The sequence below is a fragment of the Schistocerca nitens genome, chromosome 4 (genome assembly GCF_023898315.1).
Source record: "Schistocerca nitens isolate TAMUIC-IGC-003100 chromosome 4, iqSchNite1.1, whole genome shotgun sequence".
Classification (NCBI taxonomy): Eukaryota; Metazoa; Arthropoda; class Insecta; order Orthoptera; family Acrididae; genus Schistocerca; species Schistocerca nitens.
The window spans coordinates 985,424,678-985,452,366 of record NC_064617.1 but is presented as its reverse complement, the minus strand read 5'-3'; the positions used below and the strand labels follow the sequence as shown (position 1 = coordinate 985,452,366).

The following is a 27,689-nucleotide window of genomic DNA, read 5'->3' as shown; positions in this document are numbered from 1 at the left end:
GCAGAGCATTATGAAAGGTGGCTCAAATGTAATATCCCATTCACTAAGGTCACTGATGACTGATCACTGACATACATTTGACAAGGAAAACACTGCTGTATCCATACATCAATGGAATTCTAATCAATACTTCAGCTGTGATGCCACAGTTTCTTTACTGTGTGGACTTAGTAAACAATTTAAAACTACTGCGTTGTCCATACAAAAGGTACTTTAACCGCAGTAATGAGACTGAATAAAATCTGTATTTGATAAATAAAAAGACACATCCAGAAGATTTCATAACGGTGCATAATTAATCAGTGGTTACAGCAAAGACAGTATACACTGCATTAATATTTGTAACTGAATTGTTTTTATTTTGCTGCTGTGACTAATTCAAAATTTTTCACTCTTCTGTCTACAACCTGAAAAACTCTTTATATTATTTAATAGGCACACAGGCATGCAAATCCATACACTACGGATTGGTGCCAGTAATATGGTTCTTTAGAAGCCTCCCACTCTTCTTAATTTATAACAACCTACTGTTAGTAAGGCAATTTAGCTGATCATTTTTTTCCATCTCATAGCTAACAGCAAAAATGCTGAAGGTTTCTGGACACTGCTGCTTCCTGATGAAATGATTCCATGAACTACCCTAATTTATAAACTGGTGTTTTTACTAAATGGTAACCTTGTGTAAATAACTAAGAGATTTAAGGCTTCTTGAAAACAAAATGAACTATATTGTTTCCGTGAGAACTGATGTGTTTGATTTTTGTGACTCTTGGATTTTCTCGTTTTGACCATTGGTCTACAGAATTTTCTTCACTAATATTTCTGATGATGTTACAGTGCCCTGTTTGGGAGTTAAGTAGATCATGGCAATGATATATGACACATGTTTGTTGTTCAGTGAGACAGATTTTGAACCTAATGGAATGGAATCGGTTTGTTTCAGAGCTAATAGTAGTATACAGGTGGTTACATTTCTTTAACTGTCTCGCACGTCAAGGCAGGGCTAGTGATATTTGAACTACTTTGTTCATACCCCTGGTTTTGGGAATTAATTCAGGTCTGCCAATAAATTTTTCGTATAGCGGCATAATTTCCTTGTGTAGTGCACACCTAACTGCACTAGGACTGCTTTGACGCTCGCCACTGCGACTACGAGTTGCAAAAGTAAAAATATGTCTATTATACGTATCAGAAGACTGATCGTTATTTAGAAACAAACATAGAAAAACGGACTTACACAATGAACTTGCTTTGGTGCCTACATACTGTTTCATGGTCATAATCTCTAAAACTGTTCCTTTACCATTTCAGATTTATTATTGACTTCCATGCACCAGATTCGCTAGTTTCAATACGTTTTTATCATTCCCTTATGTTATATTTATGTGAGCCTCAATCTTTTGCTAAGCACAAGCTGCTAAGTAATAGTATCAGGAGAAAGGCTGCTGTTCCCAAAACCTGTCTTTATGGGACTATTCTGCCCTTACTATAACCTCCAAGATTTTTTTTTACTTGGTTTGGACATTTTTAACTGTGTTGAAATAAAAAATTTCATTTATATAGTGATAAGCATTTCAGCTACATCTCTACATCAGAGGATTTAACTGAAACAGAATACAATATATACAATATATACGTAACATGTTTAATTTCATTCAGGAACATAATTTACACTTCAGGTGTGTGATCATATTAAACTACTGTTTATCACCTCCATGAAAAGGTCTTGGTGCACTACAGAAAAAATTAAGTTGTCTATTTAAAAATTATTCAATACCACTCGGTAATCACAAAGTGTATTCACAAAATAATTAAATTTTGCTGTCTGAAGCAGAAATATGCTGTTATTAACAAGTGTGTAATTTGTGAATTTAACATGTTTTATTTAACATGTTTTCACTTGCAGATCTCCAAGGTACTGAATCAAGGTTATGGCCAGCCAGGAGTGGGCGGAAGGAGACAAAAATTTTCCTGCTGCTTTGACTACAAAGGCTGTCTAGTCTACATGATCCTTCACACACTACTATAAGCTGCTCCAGAATGAAGTGGCATTCCTCATGCCCAATGAAGAGCAGAAAATTTTAACAGCTGTGTGTTAGCTGTGCAAAAATTATATGTACAAAGTCTTTCAGTGACCCAAATTATGAGTTTGAAGAATCCTAAGTACAATCTTTGAAGTGTTGCAGTTCTATAAAACTTGTGTTTTCTGAAATAATAGCGTTTGGCAGTAATTTACTAATAAAAATTTTTAGAACAATCAAAACATAATTCATTGTTAATAATATATCTGAATACTTATCCTTATTTGTCTATTCACTTGGGTTAAAAATTTAAGTATGAGCCAAGGCATTACAACCACTGCCCACAACAAGAATGAAATCACTTGGTTGTGTTGTGGGAAACGAAACATATAAGAGGGGCAGAGGAATGAAGAATCATTTGACCAATTAAATGGACTGAAAAATAAGAAATCCACTGATGTGACTGACTGCTACAGGGCAGATTATTATGGCAAAACACATGGAAATGAAATCTCAAAGCATGCACTGCACCACAGACTTGAGGCAATGGGAGCAGTTTTATACAATAAGGGACATTCACCTGAGCTTGCATGAGATTTGGGATAATAATCTACAGCACCTTAACAGCTACAGACTACAGGAATATTGTTGCAGGTGTCTTCCAGCATGATAATTTTGTGTCGTAAGGCAAGAAACACGCTACAGTGGTTTGAGGGGCACGACAGTTAACTTAAGCTGATGTCATGGCCACAAAACTAACTTGATATGAACTCTAGAGAACAAATCTCTGATGATACAGGGTGCCAGTTCCGCACTCACAAGTCACAAGTTTACAATTTGCAGGAACTACAAGACCTGTGGGTAAAAATCTAGCAAAAGATACCCACAGATTCGTACTAAGGATTTATTTATCAATCCATTCTATCATGCAGAACTACTGCTGTATTGCATTCCAAAGGCAAACCAAGAAGCTGTGAAGCAGGTGATCATAATGTTTTGACTCATCAATGCACAGCATATGAGAATCTTAATTGTTTAAAATGACAAAACTATCAAATAGCACCTTTGTCAGCTGTGAGGATATACGTACCTACAGCAGCACCTTCTGGTGTCTCTGCTGGACAAATCATCCCCCATAAAGTATTGTGTAGCTGACGGGGTTTTGCCAGTTTGCCATCTCGTCCTATAGGTGAGTTCACTCGACGAAGATGGGACAGCGTTGACGCAAATGTAAGCCTATTCAGCACCTTGTCATGAAAGAGAATCTTATATAGGATTTTTTAATATTTTCAGTAGACAAATAATAATTGGCACTGATAAACATATAAAATTTATAGGATAACAAAAAAACCATCACTATGTCATTATGTTTTATAACCCTTTCTCATCTATTAGACATGCCAAAGCCTGATACTTCCTCTTCCTCCTCTACTTCTTTAGTCCAAAGACTGGTTTGATACAGTTCTGCAAGCTAGTGTATACTGTGCAAGCCTCTTCATCTTTGTACAGCTTCAACTGACATTCATCTGAACCTGCTTAGTATTCATCTCTTGGTCTCCCTCTACAGTTTTTACCCTCTGGCCCCCTCCCCTCCACTTCCCTCCAATACTAAACTGATGATTTCTTGATATCTCAGAATGTGGCCGATCCCTTCTTCTAATCAAATGACATTGTAAGTTCCTTTTCTCCCCAGTTCCATCCAGCACCTCCTCATTACTTGCGCGAGCTACCCAACTAATCTTCAGCATTCCTCTGGAGCACCAAATTTCCAATTATTCTATTCTCCTCCCGTCTCAACAGCATTTCATCCATGTTTTAATACCATTCAAAGCTACTTTCCACAACAAATACATCCAGAAAAGACTTCCTAGCACTTAATTTTATATTAGATAGTAACAAATTCCTCTTTTTGAAATTCTTTCATCACTATTGTCAGTCTTCCTTTCATGTTATATCTAAGGCAACTATAGTTCTTTTTCTGCTCCAATAGCAAAACTCATCTATTATACTGTCTCATTTTCAAATCTATTTCCCTCAGCATCACCTAATTCAATTTGAGTACATTACACTGCCTTTTTATGCTTTTGCCGATTTTCATCTTATATCTTTCACTGTCATTCTTTTCAGCTACTTTTTCAAGTACTTTGCTCTTTGACAGAATTACAAAATCATCAACAAATGTTGTTGTTGATATCGTCTTCAGTCCAGAGACTGGTTTCATGCAGCTCTCCATGCTACTCTATCCTGTGCAAGCCTCACCATCTCCAAATAACTACTGCAACCTACATCCTTCTGAATCTGCTTCATGTATTCATCTCTTGGTCCCCGTCTACAATTTTTACTCCCCAAACTTCCCTCCAATACCAAACTGGTGATCCCTTGCTGCCTCAGAATGTGTCCCACCAACTAGTCGCTTCTAGTCAAGTTGTGCCACAAATTGCTCATCTGCCCAATTCTATTCAGTACCTACTCATTAGTTATGTGATCTATCCTCTAATCGACAGCGGTCTTCTGTAGCACCACATTTTGAAAGCTTCTATTCTCTTGTCTAAACTATTTATTGTCCATGTTCCACTTCCATGCATGGCTATACTTCATACAAATACTTTCAGAAACGACTTCCTGACACTTAAATCTATACTCGATGTTAACAAATTTTCTCTTCTTCAGAAACGCTTTTCTTGCCATTGTCAGTCTACATTTTATATCCTCTCTACGTCAACCATCATCAGTTATTTTGCTCCCCAAATAACAAAACTAATCTAGTACTTTAAGTGTCTCATTTCCTAATATAACTCCTTCAGCATCACGTGATTTAATTCAACTACATTCCATTATCCTCATTTTGCTTTTGTTGATGTTAATCTTATATCCTCCTTTCAAGACACTGTCCATTCCATTCAACTGCTCTTCCAGGCCCTTTGCTATGTCTGACAGAATTATAGTGTCATCGGCAAACCTCAAATTTTTTATATTTTCTCCGTGGATTTTAGATCCTACTTCAAATTTTGCTCTTGTTTCCTTTACTGCTTGCTCAATATACAGATTGAATAACATCCTGGATATGCTACAAACCTGCCTCACTCCCTTCTCAACCACTGCTTCCCTTTCGTGCCCCTCAACTCTTAGAACTGCCATCTGGTTTCTGTACAAATTGTAAATAGCCTTTCCTTCCCTGTATTTTACCTCTGCCACCTTCCGAATTTGAAAGAGTATTCCAGTCAACATTATCAAAAGCTTTCTCTAAGTCTACAAATGTTAGAGATGTAGGTTTGCCTCTCCTTAACCTATCTTCTAAGATAAGTCATAGGGTCAGTATTGCCTCGCATGTTCCTACATTTCTACAGAATCCATACTGATCATCCTCAAGGTCGGCTTCTACTAGTTTTTCCATTCGTCTGTAAAGAATTCATGTTAGTATTTTGCAACCATGACTCATTAAGCTGATAGTTCGGTAAGTTTCACACCTGTTACCACCTGCTTTCTTTGCAAATGGAATTATTACATTCTTCTTGAAATCTGAAGGTATTTCGCCTGTCTCTTACATCTTGCTCACCAGATGGAAGATGTTTTGTCATGGCTGTCTCTCCCAAGGCCATCAGTAGTTCTAATGGAATGTTGTCTACTCCCGCGGCCCGGTTTCGACTTATGTCTTTCAGTGCTCTGTCAAATTCTTCATGCAATATCATATCTTCCATTTCATCTTCAACTACAGCCTCTTCCATTTCCATAACGTTGCCCTCATGTACATCACCCTTGTATACTCCCACTATGTACTCCTTCCACCTTTCTGCTATCCCTTCTTTGCTTAGAACTTTTTTTTCCATCTGAGCTCTTGGTATTCATGTATGCAGTATCTATCTTGCCCTTAGTGATACTTCTTAGTGATACTTCTACATACTTACATCTGTCCTCTAGCCTCCCTTCTTAGCCATTTTGTACTTCCTGTCGATCTCATTTTTTAAATGTTTGTATTCCTTCTCACCTGCTTCATTTTCATGTTTTCTTCTTTCATCAATTAAATTCAATATCTCTTCTGTTACCCAAGGATTTATACTAGCCCTCATCTTTTTACCTACTTGATCCTCTGTTGCCTTTGCTATTTCATCTCTTAAAGCAACCCATTTTTCTTCTACTGTATTTCTTTCCCCTGTTCTTGTCAAATTGTTCCCTAGTGCTCTCTCTGGAACACTCTACAACCTCTGGTTCTTTCAGTATATTCAGATCCCATCTCCTTAAATTTCTACCTCTTAGTAGTTTCTTCAGTTCATAAACAATAAATTGTGGTCAGAGTTCACATCTGCCCCTGGAAATGTCTTACAATTTAAAACCTGGTTCCTAAATCTCTGTTTACCATCATATAATCTATCTGAAAGCTTCCAGTGTCACCAGGCCTCTTCCACGTACAAAACCGGTCTCTGGACTGAAGACCACAACAACAAGGTTTGCTGATGAACTCTTAATTCTGTTAAACAGCAAAGGACTTTGAAGAGCAGTTGAACAGAATGGCTATGAAAGATACAAGATTAAAATTAAAAAAAGGCAGAGGAACATTCTCAAATTAAATCAGGTGAGGCCGAGGGAAATATATTTGGAAATGAGACAGTATAATAGATGAGTTTTGCAATCGGTGCAGCAAAATAACTAGAGTTGGCATAGAGATGACATAAAATGGAGACTGTTATAAAGATTTTATTCCTTTTCCATTTTTTTCTTTGCTTTCCATACTGCTTGCTCAAAGTGGATATTGAATAACATTGGAGATAGGCTACAACCCTGTCACACTCATTTCTCAACCACTGCCTCCCTTTAATGACTTTCAACTGAGGTGCCACCCAGATTCTGTGTAGGTTGTGAATAGCCTTTTGCTTGCTCTATTTACCCCTGGTACGCTCATCATTTTAAAGAGTGTATTCCAGTCAACATTGTCAAAAGCTTTCTCTGAAGACCTAAAATAAGAGTTGTAGGACCAGTATTGTCTTGCATCTTCCTACATTCCTCTCAAACCCAAACTGATCTCCTCAAGGGCAACTTTTCCCAGTTTTATCATTCTTATATAAATAATTCGTGCAAGCATTTTACAACCATGACTTCTTGAACTGATAGTTCACTAATAGCCCACACCTTAGCCTTCTTTCTTTGGTGCTGGAATTACTACATTCTTATTTAAGTCAAAAGGTATTTTGCTAGTGCCTGTCTCTTACATCTTGCACACCACGTGGAATAGTTTTGTCCTGGCCAGCTTTCCTAGGTATATCAGTAGTTCTGAGGAAACGCCGCCTACTTCACGTTCCTTGTCTTGATTTAGGTCTTCAAGTACTTGTCAAAATCCTCTCACAGTATTATCATCATCATCATCATCATCTCCTTCCTCTTCCCTTTCTACAATATTGCCTTCGAGTTAATTTCCCTTGTACAGTCCCTCTATATAGTCCCTCCACTTTTTAACTTTCCCTTCTTTGCTTAGTACTGTTTTCCATCAGAGTTCTTGATATGTCAACTCTCAGAATCACAGGTTTGGGGCAGCAGGGAATCCACATACCTTCCACAAATGATCAGAAGGTTGGGGTTTGATGTGCGGTGTCTGCACACCGCATTATTGGTCCCATCATTTTTCATCAGACGCTGTCTTTGGTGCGTTACATTGCCAACATTTTGAAACCATTTGTGCAGCATTAACAGAGAAGGAAAAGACCTACAGTTACTTCCAACAGGATGGAATAACTGTGCATACAGCCTGCTCAACCTTTGAGCACTTTTATACTCACTTCATGCCTGACACAGCTGTTAGCAGAGGTCAGTCTGGCTGCAGACCTAGCTCACCACCCAAGTCACCTGTGCTTTCAATGTGCCATTACTTTGGGTGGGGGAGCCCCCAAGCCTGAGGTGTATCACAACAGCCCTCACAGTCTTAAAGAACTGCGGCAGAACATTTTGAATGAGACTGCAAAAATTCCAGCAGTCCAGCTTTGATCTGCTGACCAGGGCCCAAAAATGCCAAGAGATGAGCGGTGGTCACTTTCAACACCTGCTATAGTCAGGTTAGTACCATATTTCCTACCCTCTGCTGTGTTTGTTTCTATCATGGAACTCTGTTCTTCAAGCTACTTATTTGCCCCACACTGTACATGGTTCTAAAGGTTTGAATTTGTCCTCCAGTTTCTGGTTAGCCATTTTGCATTTTCTGCCAGCCTCATTTTTGAGATGCCTGGATTCTCTTTTGCCTGTTTCACTGACTGAATTTTTATATTTTTTCTTTTCATCAATTACAATCAGTATCTCCAGTGATATCCCACTGTTTCTACTAGCCTTGTCCTAACTTATTGATCCTCTTTTGCCTTCACTGTTTGAACTTTCAAAGTTATCCATATGTCCTGTATCCTTTCCCCTTAGGGGTCAACTGTTACCTAACATCCATTGGAAACTCGACAATCTCTGGTTGTTTCAAATTATTTAGGTCCCACCTTCTTAGTATTCTACCTTTTTGCAATCTCTTCAGTTTTAATCTACAGTTCATAACTAATAAACTTTGGTCAGAGTCGACATATGTCTCTGGGAATGTCTTCCAGTTTACAATCTGCTTCTGAAATCTGTCTTACCATTATATAATCAACCTGCAACCTTCTGATGTCTCCAGGTCTCTTCCATATATACTACTTTCTTTCATGATTCTTAAATTAAGTGCTAGCAATGATTAACTCAAATTCTGTGAAAAATTCTACAAGGCAGGACCTCCTTCATTCTTTGCCCCACCTGTACCCTATTTTTCCTTCCTTTCCTTTTTCCACTACGCAATTCCTGTCTTCCATCAGAGATTTTGCTCTCCCTTAACAACCTGAGTAATTTCTTCCGACTCACCACACATTCTTTCAATCTCTTCATCTACAGAGCTAGTAGGCATATAAATTTGTACTACTGTGCTGAACATTGGCACCATGTTTTACCTTGGCTATGATAGAAACACCCACTACACTGTTCACAGAGGTGTACTCCCATTCCTATTTTCTTATTCATTATTGAAGCTATTCCTGCATTACCACTAAGCTACTTATCTGATGAAGGGATCTAACACCTAGAATGCCAGTTTTGTTTCTTCTGATAACATCCTCCCGAGTAGTCCTTGCTCAGTGACTCAAGTGGAAGACTATTTTACTTCCTGAATATTTTACCTTAGAGGATGGCATCATTTAACCACACAGTAAAGTTGCATGCCCTTGGGTAAAGTAACAGCTACAGTTTTTCCCTTGCTTTCAGCCTATAATTATGTAGGAGATTAAATTTAATTCTACAAGTATCCATAGGAAACAATTAACATGGGTCCCAGATCACCAAAATTATTCTCCAGAGCTCTGCAAGAAGTCTCTGTATCCTTAACCAGGCAAAAGAAAATATGTGACAACTGAATTATCAAGAAGAGTAGGAATGACCTGCAGTCCTTTCTGTAAACTACATATAGTTTTTCAAACAATGTTTTGTACATATTTGAAAATGAAAGATGACCAGCTTTGATTTGTGGCAGAGGCAAATGGATTTCTGCCATGAAAACCATCCCAAAAGTGAAGTTTGCTCAGCAAGCAATGGATACGTACTTGTTTGGAATCACTATGGAGAGTCAAGAAAAAAATGAGAAAACAAATGTAACACTGGAGTAGAACGTGTAATTACAATTGCAATGAAATGAAAAGGAAGTGAACTGGACATGTAACCAGGAGAATGGCAGGTACATGAAGCTAGGAAATACTACGCTGATTCAAAGAGAGAAGCACAGACTGAGGCGGCAATATAAATGTAGATAGTGGAAGAGATTAGGAAATATGTAAGTGCAATATGGATGCATACAGCTAAAGACCACGACACATGGAGAAGTATAGAGAAACCCTTGATCCAGCAGTGACGTCAAATGACTGACACATATTTAAATATTCATCAAAGGGGAAGAGTAAAAATGAAATGTCAGATTTAGTAAATAGGAGCCATAAAAAAGAAAAAGCTTGGTGACCGTATAAATATCTCAAATACATTTTACACCCATTTCTTGAGTTATGTAGAAAATTATGCATCACTTTACACGTCACCAAATGTTAAAACTGCATGGCATCACGTAGGTAAATATACGAATAATCAACAACAGTGTTTTGACAGGTTTAATGGTGAATAACAGAGGCTACAAATTTTACAGACAAAGTTTCACGGGTTGAAGGCATCCGCTAAAAGATGTTTGTAATATCCCAAGGTTTATCACAAATAACTTGACATTGATGTGTTGAATATTCAGGGTGTATATGCAGACAAGGAAAAAAAATTTCCAGATTTCCCGGTTAAAAGTACACTTTTTCCCGGGTGAAAACAGAGTTTTTCCCTGTTAACTGACAGTATATTTTCTCTCAGAACTGTATAACTTATCAATCCTTTGAATAGTTATGGTTTTATACACGGGTGTAGAATTTCCGGGTGATTTAGAAAACGAAACTCAGGGAAAACAACACGTTTTGGAAAGATCTTTGATGTGCAGCAACATGTACGCTGCATATTTTCGTATTACAAAAGTATAAATTCGAATTCCACCAAACAGGGCATGTTACTTTCCAAAGCACTGAAATCGAGATTGAGATGCGCCTTTGTAAGCCAGTCATAGGTCATGTCACATGATCTCGCCAGCCGATGACAGCGGATATTCAGAGCTTAGGACACGTGATGTCAGCCGTTAGCAACATCACTGTTAAGTAACGAAAACACACAAACAGGAAAAGTTAATGGTTTAAATTAATATACATAATGTTGCTACAAGAAAAGCAAAGCTATCACATACAATATGGTCTCTAAGGTTAATACGCTGCAAGAGAAGTTAAGCTTTCACATATAATGTTGGTCTTTTATGCGAGTATTACACTTTAAGATATATCACATAAATGAGCCAGTAAAATTTTTAATAACGACATATTCTTCTAAATGGCTCATCATCAAAAGGTTGATTTTTAAATGAGAGTAAAACGCTCTGTGTTGCCATAGAGTGCCATATAACAGGCGCCACCGCGCTTGGGCAGCTACGATGACGTAGGAGGCCCGTATGTTCGTATGCGTGAAACATTGAAAGATTTTACATTATGTCATAAAAGAAACAAAACATCAGAGGCTACTCCAAGAGCATCGGAGTTTCGTGACTCATACTAAAATGTGCACATTTTTATGTCCAGATTCCCAATGAAGTAGGCCTCGACCCGATATTAAGCTATTCATTGTGATTTTCGGGAACACCAGTACTATGTTATCTCATGTTTGGTTATTTATGATACGTGCTAGAAAATGAAAACACACACTTGAAATATAGCGAACAGTTGAAACTAGCCAATAGTGTGGATTTATAAACTTAGTTTCAAATATATTGACTGCCTCAGCAGAAAGGATTAATGAAAGAAAATTTCTTTAGCAAACCGACAAAATAACTTCATTGTTCTGCAAGGCAATTAATGCTTGACCATCAGAAAAATGGAAATAAAATAAAATCTGAAACTAATAACATATTTTTGCCTTCTGTAACTATGTGAATATTTTTCAATTCACTTGATAGCTCCCGGCCACAGAAATCCGTTTTGTTTTCATTTGACGTGAGAGTAGTGAACGAAGAGGAAACAGTAAAATCACTAAAAGTAAACACGGGTCACGTGGCGTCTACCCACTTCCCCACTATAAATCAGACTGCTCTTGCGCACCAGACCCGGATCTATGATGTTTCCGAACTGGAGTAATACTAGAAATACTAGATAGTGGTGCCCCCACGCCCCTTACCCCCGCTTGAGCGTTGGAGATAAGAGTCAAAAATTTAAAAAAATCATATTTTCAAAAATATTTTTATTTTGCAGTGCACATCTTTCTGAAGAGTCTGATGCATAAAACAAATATGTTCAAGGAAATGTATGACACGTTATTTGGTCTTAAGTGTGCCAACGTGCAGTGCCACGCCTATTCACACAGCATTCTTCTATCGCACATCATTGTATTTCACTCTGTGGAATTGAGACTTGTACATTTTGTAATGGATGCCATCAAGCTATATTCAGGACAGTGGAAACTAACATGTCCTGTAGTGCCACTCCTACATCCTGCCCCTCTTTTTTTCTCGTAGTTAATACTGGATGGGATTATTTGTAAACAAGAACACTTTAGAAAATTTGCACTCTTTATTACCTATTAGCTAACAACTTGCTGCTTTGTGTGACATAAAATTAAATGTGGGATACATAACACCAGTAAAGACAAGGGACAAGCAAGACAGTACCCATTTCTTCAATCCTTAGCACCTAGAGTTTTTTTCTCTCTAATCTTGCTACAGCTTTCCTTTTTGCGAAAGAATCTATTACCTTACCAAAGCTCGTCAAACGTTTTGCTAGATTAAAAATTGAAATGTTGTTGCCTAATACTGAAAAAGTTGTTAATACAAATGGGACCCAAGACTGGTGTGGTTTCTCGATCTGATTATGTCTATTTTGTCCCTGTCTCCTAGATAAAACAAAATAGGCTTTCTAGTACTGCAGCAATTTTAACACACACCAAATAAACGAGGCTGTTTAAGCACAAATGGTCAATTTTATAACAACAGAATAAAATTCACAAAGTACCAATATCAAATGCCTATTAGGCCTACAAGCAAAAAGATTTATGTTAGGAAATAGTTTCACACTTCATTCACACGCTCCACTTTCTCAAGTAATAGATCGAAAAGTAGTAGTACGAAATTTTTATACATATATGGAATCATCATATTCTTCCATAATTTGTGTGATGTCCCCGTTTTTCTCCTTCCTCGTTCTAATAAACAGTTTTGTCATCACTAATTCTGTAACGACTACTGCCAATGTCAAAGCTTATTCGCCGGTTAACTTCACTAACTCTTCCAGGATCGCCGGTTTCGTTACCCTGTCATTATTCTCTGGTTAGGCATTGTTACATGTTCGTACAACACATTTTCTGTGCTACTTCCAGAATTTCATTTTCTTGGACACACCGAGAAGATAATACATAATATTTCTTACCTGTTTTTCCTGTTAGTCGTTAATTTCCACTCTGGTAGTCTGAATTTATGGATTTCGCTGGTTATTATAACAACGCTCATCATTCGCAAACCCAATCAACCACATAATCAGACAACGGTTGGTATTAATCTTTTCGGCTTCACTGCACTCAGCTCTTATAGTTGCTTTTGTCTGCAGTAAAGTTTATTTTTAGTTGCGACGAGGATTCACCTGACAGAGAAATCACGTACACTATGCACGCATTCACAAATCAATTTAGAATGTGTTTCAAAGTCATATGAATCCAATGTGTGCTGGATGCTTGGCGCTTTGTGTAACAAGGTTCCCCCCCCCCCCCTCAAGAATATGAATTTGCCCCCCCCTTCCCCCCTCCTCCTAGATCCGGGCCTGCTATGCATGCATGAATCTAGCAGCTTTGGCGTATCAGTAAAGTTTTTCTCAGTAGCATCTAGCTGCGACTGGTTACACAGCCAACAGCCACATTTCTGTAGCCTGAAGTGGGAGAAGGCATTACTCAACTGCGCATGCGCATGATCCCGCTCGTAACTGCTAAAACGAATCCAACGCAAACAGTTGTGACGCCACGCTCATTGGAGGCTATTTGTTGTTACGAAGCATTGCATAGTCTTCCTAAAGTCTTTGACACATTTTTCTGTTGGCGGACGCTTGTATGAGCACTGTGTTTTATTGTTTTATATGACAAATTTCCTTTGCAATTTAAGTTTTATTTTCGTTTGTCCTCTCGTTCATGTTTTATCGCTGCAGTATTTTTCTTCAATAGTGGGATACAGTAATATCCTTTGTTAGAGTATCAGTTCTTACCAGTCAAAATTACAAAAATTTAACTGAAAACGAAAACAATGAAAAATTACCGGGTTTCTCCCAGATGAAAAAATTCCCAGGTTTTTCCCTGATCTTCCGGTTGTTCTGGGTCGTATACACTCTGATATTTCACAGTGTCTCTCACTGGCACATGTTACTAAGCATCGCTCAAACAGCTAGTTGTAGTAATGACATATTCTTCAGTATATTATTACTGGTTGAATCAATGCTTTGCTTTGCTCTCAAGGACTGACACCAATTTTTTTGCTGCTTTCACATTGCAGGTGAGTGCACGCGTGTGATACTGTCCTACAAATGAAGGTATCACAAGAGCTTTCAAAAATTTTGAACTGAATTTCAATAAACTGCTAAGCCAGTTCGAGGTAGGATCCAATAGAAAATTTTGTGTACTACTTGTGGAAATTATGTTTCATTAACATGGGTACAGAGATCATGTTATTGTCACACAAAATGTGATGATATACAGTAATTGTCAGAAATGAAACAGCTGGTTTATTAATAGTATAGCTGAAAGGAGAAGTACAGCATCAAGATTTGGGTAGGTTGGTTGTCTCCAATAAATGACTTAAATGGCATCCATCTGCTCTCTTTAATGGACTATACCAGGAAACACACCAATTAGGAGCCACGTATGTAGAAAATTTTATTACAGCCAACGATTGCTGCTTTTGCAAGTGGCATTACGAAGAAACCCTGTGTTACACCTGTTGTTGTTGTTGTTGTTGTGGTCTTCAGTCCTGAGACTGGTTTGATGCAGCTCTCCTTGCAACTCTATCCTGTGCAAGCTTCTTCATCCCCCAGTACCTACTGCAACCTACATCCTTCTGAATCTGCTTAGTGTATTCATCTCTTGGTCTCTCCCTACGATTTTTACCCTCCACGATGCCCTCCAATACTAAATTGGTGATCCCTTGATGCCTCAGAACATGTCCTACCAACCGATCCCTTCTTCTGGTCAAGTTGTGCCACAAACTTCTCTTCTCCCCAATCCTATTCAATACTTCCTCATTAGCAAACTGCCTATTGGCTTCTGTCTCGGGTTCTTTGGCCGACGTTCATCTAATGATTTTTCTGACGTTTCGCCAGCACGAGTGGCTGGCATTGTCAAAGCTTCACCCTCCATTGCCGGTGGTGAACTGGAGCCGAGCTCGCGGGCGCAGACTATATGTACCTGGCGCGCCAACGTCCGAGGGCTTCTCCGCGGTCATTTCCGGTGCGGTTCTCCTCTTGCTACCTGCGACGGTCGTTCGCTGCAGTACGGGAAGCCAGGATCCGTTGACCTTAAGGCTTTCCTCTTTCTTGTTCAAACTGTTCGCGTGTTTTTGTATTTCTACAGCTTCTCTGAACAAGCGCGTGTGATAGTGGTTCTCTACAGCCAGAACTTCCGTGTCAGCGAATTTTATTACGTGGTCGGTCTCATTCAGTGCGTGTTCCGCCACGGCCGATTTCTCCACCTGCCCGAACTTGCAATGTCGCTTATGCTCCTTGATCCTGGTGTTAATGGATCGTCCAGTCATCCCGACATAAACTTTTCCGCATGTGCATGGTATGCGGTATATTCCCGACATTGAAAGTGGGTCTCTTTTCTCCTTCGCCGATCTAAGACACTCTTTGATCTTCCTTGTCGGTTTGAAGATCGTCTTTACGCCATATTTGCGCAATATACGGCCGATTCTGTCCGTCACTCTGGGAATGTATGGCAGAAAGGCCTTACCCGACATTTCTTTTTCTGGTTCCTTACTTCGCCGAGTGTTTGGCTCAGTTACACTTCTAATATAATTTGTGGAGTACCCATTGCTCCTCCGTACTGTTTCCAGGTGTTGCATTTCTCGTTTGAGGTGTTGCGGCTCACATATTCGTCCTGCTCTCGTTACGAGCGTACTAATCATGCCCCTTTTCTGGCTCGGGTGGTGGTTTGACAGTTTGTGCAGGTATCGGTCCGTGTGAGTCGGTTTTCGATACACGCTGTGTCCCAGGTTTTCGCCGTCCCTTGTGACCAGCACATCTAGAAATGGCAGTTTCTTGTCCTTTTCTACTTCCATGGTAAATGTTATGTTGGCATGGAGGCTGTTCAAGTGTCTTAGGAAGTCACCGAGCTGTTCTTCACCATGGCTCCACACCACGAAAGTATCATCGACGTACCTGTACCACACCTTAGGTTTGCAAGTGGCCGAGTCCAGTGCCTGTGCTTCGAATTGTTCCATGAAGAAGTTGGCCACCACTTTCGTAAATAACGAAACAACATCAAAGCTGACCAGGATGTCGTTTGGTGCAAGTTTCAGTTTCTTCAGCTTGTCAATGAAATGTCCTGAGTCCTTAATGCATGTGTCGGTCTTCCCTACGTGTGGTTGGAGCAGAGAGGCCAAGTGTTTTGCCAGCTTATATGTCGGTGATCCAGGAGCGCTAACGATCGGTCTCAGTGGAACGTTGTTCTTATGGATCTTGGGTAATCCATACAGCCGAGGTGGTAGGGCTTCTGTGTTGCGCAGGTTTCTCTGTATGTCCGCCGGCAGAGAAGACGCCTTGGTCAGCTTTGATGTTGTTTCGTTATTTACGAAAGTGCCACTCAGTGACGCTCTGGAGCACATCGGTTCCATTTTCCCGCTAGACATCAGAAAGCTCTTCCATGCATGTCTCACCACGAGCTATTTCACGTGGAATGGCGACTTCTACGAACAGCTGGAAGGCATCGCCATGGGTAGTCCTCTCAGTCCAGTGGTGGCCAACTACTTCATGGAACAATTCGAAGCACAGGCACTGGACTCGGCCACTTGCAAACCTAAGGTGTGGTACAGGTACGTCGATGATACTTTCGTGGTGTGGAGCCATGGTGAAGAACAGCTCAGTGACTTCCTAAGACACTTGAACAGCCTCCATGCCAACATAACATTTACCATGGAAGTAGAAAAGGACAAGAAACTGCCATTTCTAGATGTGATGGTCACAAGGGACGGCGAAAACCTGGGACACAGCGTGTATCGAAAACCGACTCACACGGACCGATACCTGCACAAACTGTCAAACCACCACCCGAGCCAGAAAAGGGGCATGATTAGTACGCTCGTAACGAGAGCAGGACGAATATGTGAGCCGCAACACCTCAAACGAGAAATGCAACACCTGGAAACAGTCCTGAGGAGCAATGGGTACTCCACAAATTATATTAGAAGTGTAACTGAGCCAAACACTCGGCGAAGTAAGGAACCAGAAAAAGAAATGTCGGGTACGGCCTTTCTGCCATACATTCCCAGAGTGACGGACAGAATCGGCCGTATATTGCGCAAACATGGCGTAAAGACGATCTTCAAACCGACAAGGAAGATCAAAGAGTGTCTTAGATCGGCGAAGGAGAAAAGAGACCCACTTTCAATGTCGGGAATATACCGCATACCATGCACATGCGGAAAAGTTTATGTCGGGATGACTGGACGATCCATTAACACCAGGATCAAGGAGCATAAGCGACATTGCAAGTTGGGGCAGGTGGAGAAATCGGCCGTGGCAGAACACGCACTGAATGAGACCGACCACGTAATAAAATTCGCCGACACGGAAGTTCTGGCTGTAGAGAACCACTATCACACGCGCTTGTTCAGAGAAGCTGTAGAAATACAAAAACACGCGAACAGTTTGAACAAGAAAGAGGAAAGCCTTAAGGTCAACGGATCCTGGCTTCCCGTACTGCAGCGAACGACCGTCGCAGGTAGCAAGAGGAGAACCGCACCGGAAATGACCGCGGAGAAGCCCTCGGACGTTGGCGCGCCAGGTACATATAGTCTGCGCCCGCGAGCTCGGCTCCAGTTCACCACCGGCAATGGAGGGTGAAGCTTTGACAATGCCAGCCACTCGTGCTGGCGAAACGTCAGAAAAATCATTAGATAAACGTCGGCCGAAGAACCCGAGACAGAAGCCAATAGGCAGTTTGTCAACAAGTGGCCACGAAAGCCTCAACAATTTTGTACTTCCTCATTAGTTATGTGATCTACCCATCTAATCTTCAGCATTCTTCTGTAGCACCACATTTCGAAAGCTTCTATTCTCTTCTTGTCCAAACTATTTACCGTCCATGTTTCACTTTCATACATGGCTACACTCCATACAAATACTTTCAGAAATGACTTCCTGACACTTAAATCTATACTCGATGTTAACAAATTTCTCTTCTTGAGAAACGCTTTCCTTGCCATTGCCAGTCTACATTTTATATCCTCTCTACTTCGACCATCATCAGTTATTTTGCTCCCCAAACAGCAAAACTCCTTTACTACTTTAAGTGTCTCATTTCCTAATCTAATTCCCTCAGCAACACCCGACTTAATTTGACTACATTCCATTATCCTCGTTTTGCTTTTGTTGATGTTCATTTTATATCCTCCCTTCAAGACACCATCCATTCCGTTCAACTGCTCTTCCAAGTCCTTTGCTGTCTCTGACAGAATTACAATGTCATCGGCGAACCTCAAAGTTTTTATTTCTTCTCCATGGATTTTAATACCTACTCCGAATTTTTACATCTGTTATAACAACCAAACAACAGCTGAGACTTCAGTAGAAGTAAGTGCTTTATGCACACAGCAGCTCCCATGAAACATGTCTGCCAGAGTAACAGGAAACGTGTTGTGACTGATTGTTTGTCACCTTAGGAGACATCAGATGGATGAGAAATGTCAAAGGCTGTATGATTATGAAAATTTGATGGCTCATCCCATGTGTAATTGAAATTGAAACAACAGAACTTACCTGCGAGACTCCAGCCCTAGCCTGATGAGCCTTTTTCTGATCACCCCAATTGCCAGTAGCCAAAGAGTACCGCAGACCATCTGTGATTATTTTTGTCTTGATAGCCAGTTCCAAGTTGAAGTCTTTTCCACGATCAATAAACTTTTGGGCATACATGCGCACCTCTTTCATCAGATTTTTGAAAAGCCTGTAAAAGAAAATACATCGCTTTTTCTATTCAGTAACACAGACCTACCACTAACAACTTTATTGCAATATTGGACAATATTCTAAAGAAGTCACAGTAGCAGTCAGTGGTACACAAATATAGTGAAGCTGCCAACCATCTGAAGCTTGATTTGAACAGCACAGTGTTTTACCACAGATCATCCTATTAGAGGTCTCACATCTTTGCCTTCCTCTTCACCTATGGACTGACTTAAGTTTCAGTTTGAAACTGACTCCAAACCACAGCTCTTCTTTCTTCATATTGGCAAACACTGCCAGCAATAACTGGCCAAAACTCTGGGACCGACTGGGGATTATGATCTTAGACTTTGGGTTTAATCTGACACTTTGGCTTCTGAGCCTCCAATATACAGTGAAAATAAAAAACAAATATTATGACGTAAAGAAAATGAAGCCAGACAGACTTAGCTAAATAATCAAATTTTATGATAACATGGGTACAATACAGAAACTTAAGAGCACAGAACACACTGAGGAAATGCGATATAATTAAAATTTGACAGGGATCATATATGAAAATATCAAGTAAAAGGAAATTATTTGATCTACAAGGGTTGACTGAAAAGTAATGCCTTCACCTTTGTAACTCTTCAACAGTTGGCAGCATTGGTATGCGGCAGGTACTGGTTTGCTCCTTAGCCTATTCTCTACAGCTCCAGTTGGCGGGAAGCCTTAGCATTGAACGGTTGTGTTGTTGCAGTGTTAAGTATGGAACCCTGTGCAGACAGTTGGTCAATGCGATTTAAGCAACGTGCACTCATTCAATTCTTGGTAGCAGAAGGTGTCACCCCAAAAGATATTCATCAGAGAATGAAAGCAGTTTGTGGTGATCGTGTTGATGTGAGTACTGTGCATCGTTGGGCGAGTAAGTTTAAAGATGCTCAGGCGGGAACATCTGACATGCAGGACAAACAAAGAGTTGGACGTCCTGCGACAGCAACCGACGAGTTTCACAAGCAAAATGTTGACATTGATTCAGGACGATTGTCGTATCACTCAGAGAGAAACTGCAAGCACAATCAGCATTTCACAAGAACGTGTGGGTCACATTATTGCTCTACTTGGCTATCGAAAGATCTGTGCACGATGGGTACCCCGGATGCTGACTCCTGAAATGAAAGAGCACAGACTTGAAATTTGCCAGTAACTCTTCTCACGTTACGAGAATGAAGGTGACGCCTTTCTCCATTCTATTGCGACAGGAGATGAAATGTGAGTACACCATTACGATCCGGAGATGAAATGACAGTCTTTGGAATATCGACACAAAGACTCACCCCAGAAAAAGAAATTCAAGGCGCAGCCCTCAGCTGGAAAAATCGTGGCCACAGTGTTCTGGGATGCAGATGGCGTTATCCGTGCCGATTTCCTCGATCGTGGAACAATAATAAACTCAAGAATGTCACGTCAATACACTGCGAACTCTGAAATGATGGCTAACAAGGGTCCAAAAGGAAAAGGGAAATGTTTTCCTGGAGCATGACAATGCCAAACCACACACTTTACGTGCCACCATAGCAGAACTTCAGAGACAATCTCACCACCGTACGGCATCCTCCATACAGTCCAGATTTAGCACCGTCTGACTTCCATCTGTTCCCAATAATGAAAGACAATCTGCAGGGACATCATTATGCCTCTGATGAAGACATTGAGAGAACTGTGAGACTGTGGCTGCTGAAACAGAGCGTCGACTTCTTCAGTGACTGCTTCAGAAAACTTTTTCATCGCAGGCAGAAATGTATCCAACTGGCTGGTGATTATGTGGAAAAGTGAACATTAGCAATTAAAGATCACATTCTGAGGATTATTTCTATGTGATTTATTAAAATATTCCCATCCAAACCCAATTAACGAAGGTGAAGGCATTACTTTTCATTCGACCCTTGTATAATTCATCAAGGTAGAAAAATCGAACAGCACAGTGGAACTAAGGCTACAAGTAGAAGCACGTAACAAGGTAGTGAAAGTAATGTGAGCACTAAGACAAACTGATGTTTGTCTCATCTGGAACATAATAGTGCTAATACTAATAACGTACTACACGTTCATAACTGGGTGAAGTACATCCTAGTTGGTGGGCAGAGGGAGGATGGAGCTATTAGACCACCATTTCAGAGAATATTAAGAATGATTTAGAAAAGGCTGGTCCTGCACAGATCAAATGATGAATACGAAAGTGATCATATAGACCAGGGCTCCCTCCCACACAGAAAATCACGTGCATTCAAAGCAAAGGGCTGAGAATGTGTGCACAGTGCATCAGTCTAACTAGGCTTAATTCGCCTCAATTCATCTTGCAGGGCGAAGCCGTCTGTGTGCTGTTGAGTGTGTTGAAAGGTGGCTTATTCAACATTGAAACAGAAGTGCTGGACAGTTACTAGAAGAATGGAACAATCAGCTCCAAGAAATGCAATATTTCTGAAACTATCTTCAAACCGTAGTGGGAACTTTTTCATTTTTTTGTTAGTTTTAACAATACATGTGTAGTACAGTAATTACTTGTGTAAGAAAGTTGTCTACTGAAAGACACGACAAAAAATAGCATTCAGAAATGTATAGTGAAATCATAGAGGATGCCAGAGAGGAAGAATTAAGGAAGCTGCGAATACTTGCAGACGAAAATTCTGCATACTCAAATGAAGTTTTTACTAGCTTTTTAGCATATTTACTTTGGTTAAAGCTCCAGAAAAATGAACTGAAGTCTGTTTCCATTTCTTTCAAATGTGTCTTCATTTTTTGTTTTCGCTTGTATTATTTGACTCCACTTTAGAGCAAAAAAGTGGAAGGGTGATGTGAAAGGACTCTTCGAGGTAGTTATAAATTTGTTCTACATTTAGCAAGAGCTGGCAAGCTGTTTAATGGAAGGGCTGTTAATAAAGAATATTCTATTGGACGTAGCAGAGACAACAAATCCCAGATCACCACCCACATTCAGCAAAATACCACTTTCCATTATGGCTATATCTCGGCGAATCAGCAACATTACTGGGAATGAACACTTGGCAGCCAAAACTGAAAATGACATAGCATACTCCATCACATCAACAAGGCCACGTTTTCCCGGTTTTCTCCCAGATGAAAAAATTCCCACAGTTTTCCCGGGGCGTATACACCATTTCATAACTTTGTCAATAAACCAGAATATTGAGACTATGAGGAAACTCCAGTCAAAGAAAAAAAAACAAGATCGATCTTGCCAGTAAAAAAAGCATTTCTCACCCTCTAAATAGGAAGGCCAGCAAAGGTCCTGCGAGGTCTAACCTCTTGTTACCGTAGTGATCACGATCATCCAATTCACGTCTACCGAGAGCCGCTAGAAGCAGCCTATGCACCATGTAGCTGTAAATAATCAGATGTAACACATAGTTAAGACAGCTCTGGAAGTAAAGTAAAATTAATTTCAATTAAAATGGGTTATCAAGGATGAAATTTTTGTTTTTGCAAAATGATCAATTAACAGGCCTGCCCAAATTTCAATAATAATTTCACATGTGGAACCTGTAAGTTTCCATTTAATTATAAATGTGGTGTAGAAGACTCCAGTAATTAGAATGTCAATCTTACAGTGCAAGCAAGTTAACAGTTTCTGACTTGATACCTGAGGTTTAATGGATTCTATTTTCTACATTGCGAATAATTTTCTTTAAGGAAACTTTTTTTAATGGAGTAAATAGTTAAAATAAATGCTTCTGGTAACCAGAGTGTTAAAGCAATAATAAAATTTGATTCTAATACTTACCCCAAGAAATATGCTTTCTTTGTTTCACAAAAATCTGACACACCTACATGTGGCAACATTTCTTTCTGCAAAATTTCTCGTGCGTATTTTATACGCCTCTCTTTAGTGACACCAGGACGCGCTCCTCTTGTACCAATGAAATTCAAGGCAACATTTTGTTCCTGAACCACAAATGCCTCATCCAGAGATGGCTTTACCTGTACACACAGACAAAGCAATTAAATGACATTTCTCACAAGGAAAATTTCATCCCTCTATAACTTACAACATTCATCACACCATGAGCATTACTACCGAAGCAATAGCACTTTGCAGAAGTACACATAATATGATGATTGGCTCATGGATAATTGCCTTGCCAACAATACAAACTGTAAACTTCATTACTTCTTCTGGTCACTGGAAGTGAAATATCCTTATAAATACAATAAAAAAGAAGAAAGCATGGTTGACTCAGGGTTAATGGACTAACCCACAAAGTCATCTGTCCCACAATCAAGAGCGTTCATCTGGAATTAGTACCATCAGCTAAAAATTTACCTGAATTATGAAAGTATGGGGGAGAGGGAAAAACAGAGCACTGAAATCAATATTGATGCCAGAGAAGAGAGAGAATTTAAAGAGCCACCCACATCTGAGCCCTGCCAGTCAGGTCAAGGACTGTGTCAAGGGTGGCACAATTTTTCCGTTTCATACTGAGGTTGGCACTGCTCTAGCTCCATAAGTCGCTGGGCAGCAATGGTACCCTTCTCTGGTGGAAGGACTGGTATATGCCAACACTGAGTCGGGAAAGAGAGAGTGCACACTGAGCAGAGTTGCCAATTGCTCGACTGTAGAGAACAGCTGACTATAATGAAGTTGATATTGAACTGAGTACTGGTTTGTTGACAGTGGAGGAACATATCTCCCTCCCCCCCCCCCCCCCCCCGGCTGTCCACATCCTCCCCCCTTTCCACCAAAAACCATATCCCCACTCTCCTTTTTGCACATTCGCAAGAACCTCCAACCTATAAAAATTACAAAAAGCACCCCACAGAGTCCCCAATATCCATACAACCATCTCCTGTGTTTAATGGACCCCCAGCCTATTAAGTGGAATCCAAAACCCCACCATCCTATGGCTCAAGTCAAGGAATCTGCAACCTACATGGTTGCAGAATTGTCAGTGCCTCAGATTCAGGACCTCCACTTGCCACTGAACAAGAAGTCCGCAGTTGGTACTGTCAATGATGCTATCTTAGAGAAATGAAATTCTTTCCTCAGCACTTCGCACAGTTCAGATTCAAAATTCTAGCAAAGTTCCATTATTAACAGACCTGTTTATATCAAACACCGGCGAGTCTAGTCAAAAATACTTTCGCTCATCTAAAAACAGACAGTCTAATGCTCCAGTCAACATGTGAATTTGGAATACAGGTGGCAACAGAAACTTGCAAAACAGAAATGGATAAGGCAACATACCATTTATTCTGTTAGATTTTCCTAATATCCACACTAAAGTTCAAATTTATGAAATGAGAATCAAATATAACCATAATCTCCCTCACAAATACTTAAAAGATTTTCCTGCATACAGCCATTCGAGGCTCGTGCTCAAGACTATCACTCAACGCTCCTGCTACAAAGTGAACACACAAAGCGACTCTTGTAGACTGATCCAGACTGATCTGACAGTGCTGCTTTTATTCTCTCAGTGCCGATGGCAAATGGAATACTCAATATGTGAACTAGCGCACACAACTCTGTGCTCAAAAGGCAACTCCTCTCTACTTGTAAATATTCCTGTCAATTTGGATTCTGTTTGCATCTTGATTTTTCTACAATGCGTTAATCTAAACAAATATGGCTTTTACAATTTTCCATGTGGAACTGAGACATCCTCGCCCTCTGAACTGGACACTCATCTCTCTACTATTTAATTTCACACTGATTTCCCCAAAAACTGGTACATCTTTATTAATTTACAACAAGAATAAGATGCTGAAATTAGTATGTACCAACTTAATCGGGGGGGGTGGGGGGGGGGGGGGGGGGGGGGGGGGGCAGATAACATGATTTTTTTTAAATTTTAGGCCAAAATTCACATTTACCAGAAACATTCTAGAAACAATATATGTTGGCAACTCACTGCAATAGTACATTTACCATTCAAAGTCCAATCTAACAATTTTAAAAATCAGCACTTCAAAATTTTCAAAAAACTGGCTTATGAAAACTATTATTCTAACTACGGAGAACCTTTACATATCTCTCCACAATTTCAGTTACAATTTGCATGATTTTAATTACAATTATTTTTAATTTGCTGTTACACAATCTTATGCTCCATAATCAAAAATTAACAGCCTCTGTCATGCACCCTTCATTTATTCAGTTAACTATTAGAATAAAGCATTTTTGTCTGTTTCTGCTTTTCATTTATGATAATTCTTTAACCTGAAAGCGCTTCATTGAATTTTTACATAACTATTTAGACTGCAAATAACAACCTTTCAGAGCACACAACTCCTTGAAATAGGACAGAATAAAGGGAAATGGAGGTACTTTTCTTTGTTGAAAATGACAAGTTTGACTGTGAAGGATGTTTAATAGAATGTAGATGCTTCAAATGAAGAAATGTGGTAACATCAGCTTGTGGCTTACAGAAAACAGACTGTTATATTATTAAGTTCTCGACACACACACACACACACACACACACACACACAGAAAGATCGGAATTATATTAACACATGGGCAACAGCCTTGCCGCAGTGGGTACACCGGTTCCCGTCAGATCACCGAAGTTAAGCGCTGTCGGGTGTGGCCGGCACATGGATGGGTGACCATCCGGGCCGCCATGAGCTGTTGCCATTTTTCGGGGCGCACTCAGCCTCGTGATGCCAATTGAGGAGCTACTCGACCGAATAGTAGCGGCTCCGGTCAAAGAAAACCATCATAACGACCAGGAGAGCAGTGTGCTGACCACACGCCCCTTCTATCCGCATCCTCATCTGAGTATGATACGGTGGTCGGATGGTCCCGATGGGCCACTTGTGGCCTGAAGACGGAGTGCGTATATTAACACATGAGGATTGTTTAGTCAGCGAAAGCTAACATTTTGAATTCTTAAGAGTAAAGAGGGATGCACTCCTGCAAACTATCACTTCCAGAAACATTACTGTCTTTAAGACACAAAGGAATTAATGATATTAGCTGTATGAATACGTGGTGTCTGTTCTTTCAGACATGCCCGAAAGAATGGACACCACACATACTACTGATTTTATTACAATAATAACCAGTACTGAAAAAGAATTGAGTAAGTTAATTTATTTACTTTCCAAATACGACGTCCTATGGCATTGTATTTTGAAGTAACTCTGCACACAACATCCTGCTGCAGAGAATGCTCTGCAACATGACAGTCTTGACCTCGGTACCTGTTTCACCACACATGCCATCTGGATTCTTCCCCTGGTCACAAGTTCCTAAGAACTCCACAGGTGAGCACTGGCGTTAACGTGTCCTTGGTCCTCACCTCCCACGTGGTCTTAATTTACATTAATTTCTTCTGTCTCAGCATTTCTTCACAGCAATTATCGCTTTCTTAAATTGCTTTTAGTTTTCTAAACCTTATTTTCTGATCTGTCAATTTTTCCTCGCCCTTCACAACTACCACATGCAATGTACTTTGTTTTAAAGCTCTTATTAACACTTGCGCAATGTTTTGTCAGTAAACTCTGTCTTGCTTATTACCCTATCTTCCACCTTTAAGCTCTCAGTTCTTCAAAGCTCATCTGGTGTAGTCTCCAACAGCCAGTCTTTCCTTATCCGGTCCAGTAAGTCACCCCTGACCCACAGTTCCGGGCAACTTTTAGAAACTCTCCCCCATTTCCTAAACCTTGCCAGTCCTTTCCCTTCACCCTCTTCCTTCCCCTTCTGCCAGAAGAAGGAACCACTGGCTCCAAAACCTTGCAAATTTCCTTAACCTTTGTATCTAGGCTCTTCTGCTGCCACTTGTCGGGTAGATTTTTTTATCTATCTAGTCACATTATAATCCTGTATTAAAAAAGGTATTTTCAGCCCAGTAATGGTTAATCAGAATTAAGTTGTGTCATTTCACCAATTTCATGCAGATTTTGATCAAATGTGTATGAATTGTAACACTGCCATCCTTTTAACACATACATTATTGGGATTTGTAGCGAATAACATGAAGTCATTCAGAACTAACAGTAGCATCCTGCATGCTTATTTTTCAATAGGCTTCCAGCTGAAATGAAAAATATTGATGCTAAGCCAAGATTTTTAGAGTTACATTTAAATGTTTCGTTGTGGCACAATTCTTTTATTTGTACAGTTCTTCACAATAACTTCCAGTCTCTCAGCAAAATGTGAATAATTTTAGCTTTCCGAAAGTAACTTTTCCTACTGTTTCAAATTTTAATTTTTTTTATGTTGGCAATGTTAATTAGTACCCATTATGCAGTATCATTTTTTAAATTTCCCTCCATTTACATTTAAGGAAACAATGTTCATGCGTGCAAAAAGATGTAACTGACATACAATGATACTGGCATTGTGTTTGCTTTCACATAGTGCTTACAAACATTGTGCAGTTAACTTCCTTGAGCTCTGGTTTCCCTATTCTTAGAAGTTATTAAAAATAGGAACAACAAATGCCATCAGTGCTTCGTCTTCTAACATGGTTAATCAACAAATAACTATAATCTGTGTACGGTTTTTTGTCGTTACGTTACAGAGTCGTGTATTAAGGACAGTTGCCACCAATAAAGGAATTCTGAGAGTGTGTCTTCCAGATACAATAGTACTTGGCAAAGTGAACTGGTTACCTGAGCAGGATGGCAGTCCTGTCATGTTTATGCCTGAGAATAAGGGGGGAGGAAGCAATAGAATACATTGCAGTACTGTAAGATGATGAGCACTATTACACACTACATGTCTATATATATATCACAGACTGAAGTGATCATTTAGAACAAGGACAGAAATAGAATTTCTCACCTTGGCTTCCCATGAAGCTTCAGTGATAGTATCAATAAAAGTACCTTCCCTGGTAATGTCACTAATTTCCACAGCAGT

General features: G+C 39.9%; 1 protein-coding gene and 1 pseudogene across 1 annotated transcript in view; one reads left to right on the top strand and one right to left on the bottom strand.

Annotated features, from left to right (window-relative positions):
• Window positions 1-27,689, bottom strand: part of LOC126253695 (DNA-directed RNA polymerase II subunit RPB2) — an 83,322-nt gene that overhangs the window by 35,995 nt on the left and 19,638 nt on the right. Inside the window, exons 7-10 of the mRNA XM_049955221.1 lie at window positions 22,605-22,801; window positions 22,085-22,204; window positions 18,635-18,821; window positions 3,112-3,268 (exon numbers count right to left, since the gene is read on the bottom strand). Of these exons, the coding sequence (XP_049811178.1) occupies window positions 3,112-3,268; window positions 18,635-18,821; window positions 22,085-22,204; window positions 22,605-22,801 (661 nt within the window). The remainder of the gene's footprint in view (window positions 1-3,111; window positions 3,269-18,634; window positions 18,822-22,084; window positions 22,205-22,604; window positions 22,802-27,689) is intronic.
• On the top strand, window positions 25,340-25,457 carry LOC126253721 (5S ribosomal RNA; annotated as a pseudogene).